The sequence below is a fragment of the Pinus tabuliformis genome, chromosome 7 (genome assembly GCF_031772625.1).
Source record: "Pinus tabuliformis cultivar Carrire ecotype Pingquan chromosome 7, CPIR1, whole genome shotgun sequence".
NCBI lineage: Eukaryota > Viridiplantae > Streptophyta > Pinopsida > Pinales > Pinaceae > Pinus > Pinus tabuliformis.
The window spans coordinates 408838636-408840882 of record NC_142293.1 but is presented as its reverse complement, the minus strand read 5'-3'; the positions used below and the strand labels follow the sequence as shown (position 1 = coordinate 408840882).

The 2247-nt window shown below is 39.9% G+C and overlaps 1 protein-coding gene across 1 annotated transcript; it reads right to left on the bottom strand.

Moving 5' to 3' along the window:
* Positions 1 to 416: 416 nt before the first annotated feature.
* Positions 417 to 1417, bottom strand: LOC149247685 (receptor-like serine/threonine-protein kinase At1g78530). The gene is made up of 2 exons (XM_089444953.1): positions 904 to 1417; positions 417 to 787 (listed from the first exon to the last, which is right to left on the bottom strand). Exons 1-2 carry the CDS (start codon positions 1415 to 1417, stop codon positions 417 to 419), a joined length of 885 nt encoding a protein of 294 aa, XP_089301079.1.
* Positions 1418 to 2247: the final 830 nt, after the last annotated feature.

Sequence of the window (2247 nt, the reverse complement as noted above, 5' to 3'; positions counted from 1 at the left end):
ACAATATTAGGGGCAAAACCATATATTATCAAAAACTAGAACTCTAAAACCATCCATTGTAAATTCACTTTATCGCTAAGCCAAATTTATTGAACTACCTTAACACAATACACAACTAAACCGGAGAATGGTAAGATATTTCAAAAATTAAATCATATTGTCATTTTCAATTATGTCAAAAATCACATCATACTTTCATTTTCAATCTAAAACCTTGATTTATAAAGAGGGAAACTAGACTATATTTCAAAAAGCGCTCCAGGCAAAACAAAAAGTGCAAAAACTGCCAAAGTAAATTGAATCTCTTAGTGAGTCAAATTTAGCTTCACTATCCTAACCTATCAGAAAGCAATATTTCTAAGATGTCCTAACTTATCAGAAAGCCATATTTCTAAGATTACATAATACTGTTAATTTCATTCTAAGATCTCATTTTCTGAAGGGAGAAACAAGTAGTGGTCAGATTGTGGCCGATTAAACATGCCAAGAACTACGTTCATGGATGGCTTGAGATTGGGTGCAGATCGAGTGCAAAATGTGGCAATCTCCATCATCTTCCTTATTTCATCCTTCGCGTTATTATAATCTCTGCTACATCTCAAATCCTTATCAATTATTTCATCCATTCTTCCTTCCTTCCCCTTCTTCACAGCCCACGCAGTTAGATGTACAAACTCCTGACTGTCCTCTTCTACCACAGGAAGTTTTCCGCTTACCATTTCTAACAACAACACTTTGAAGCTATACATGTCTTGCTTCGTCGATGCCTTCACTCCACACCCACATTCTGCACATAACATTAATGTATTAGCGTGACATAGAATATGATGATCCCTATGATTAAATTTCAAAACAAAAATAAATGCGTGACGATCAAAGAGAAAACACATGGAGATTTAGTACCGGGAGCAATGTAGCCATGAGTCCCTCCTAGAAGAGAATTTGATTCAGAATCTATTAATGAATTCTTCACTAGCCTGGCAAGTCCAAAGTCTGTGATGTGTGCTACATATTCATCATCCAGCAATATGTTGGTAGACTTTATCTCACAGTGAATTATTGGAGGTTCGCAGACATGGTGTTGATATTTGAGTCCCTCTGCCATGCCCACTGCAATGTTATACTGAGTCCTCCAGTCCAGCCTCTGATTAGGACGTTTCAATGCTCCGGCCAGATATTCCCACAACGATCCGTTGACCATGTAGTCACAAAAAAGAACTATTACCTCATTCGTTCCATCATGCTCTGTTATCAGGTCCCAATGATGTAGGATGTTTCTGTGACGGGCGTATTTCAATGATTCGATCTCATGCCTCAGACTACGATATTGAATATTGTTGTGATGATGATTTGCTAGTTTTAAGCATTTGGCAGCAAGGATTCTGTCTTGTCCTGGAATCATCACCCCGTAGACCATGCCGGATGCGCCAGACCTGATGACGTAATCATCACTGAAGTTGTCTGTAGCTTCCACTATATCTTTGTATTTGATTATACCAAGTTATCCATCTTCTTCCTCATTGTGTCTTTCACTGTTCAACCTTGACCTTTTTAAAATGTTGGAAGGTATTAATTCCAACTACCCTCTGTTAATGTAGTAGCTAGATTAATCTAGAGAATACAACAGATGTTCAAAGTACAGGTTCTAGAAGTCGGCAGATACATTGACAAATGGGAAAGCTTCTTGAAGAAGCCACTGCCCCATCGATCTCCAGAAAGATCTGTGATATGTATAAAAACTTATTCAACAGTTGAATGAAAACAAGTTCAGAAGTTCTAAGTGTTTTAGAATTCTATGTTTATGTGTGAGATGTATAATCTCTAATTTGGTATCAGAGCTCAGGAGTGTGGGCTGTTTTGAGTTGTGAGAGGTCACCCTATGGCACTGTGTGAGCGGTCCAGTGTTGTCCAGAAGATAGAGCTCAGGTGAGCTGCTTGGAGGAGGCCGAGCGGTGAATCACTGCATGAGGCCAATTGTAGCGTCTATGCCTAGTGGGTTGAACTATGATTAAGTGCTTAGAGGAGCCGTTGAGTTGATGTGTTGAGAACTGTCTAGAAGTGTTGATGTCCTGTTGTGAGTGCTTTCTATGAGTGCTGCTAGAGATACCGAGAGCTCTGAGTGCCGCTAGCATGCTGCTGAGTGCCACTGGGAGGAGTGTGGCTATTTGAGTGTTGCGGGAGTGTGAGTGCTGCGTGAGGAGAGCTAGAGTCTGTGTGTTTTCTATGAGGGTTTCGGCTTAGTTTTAG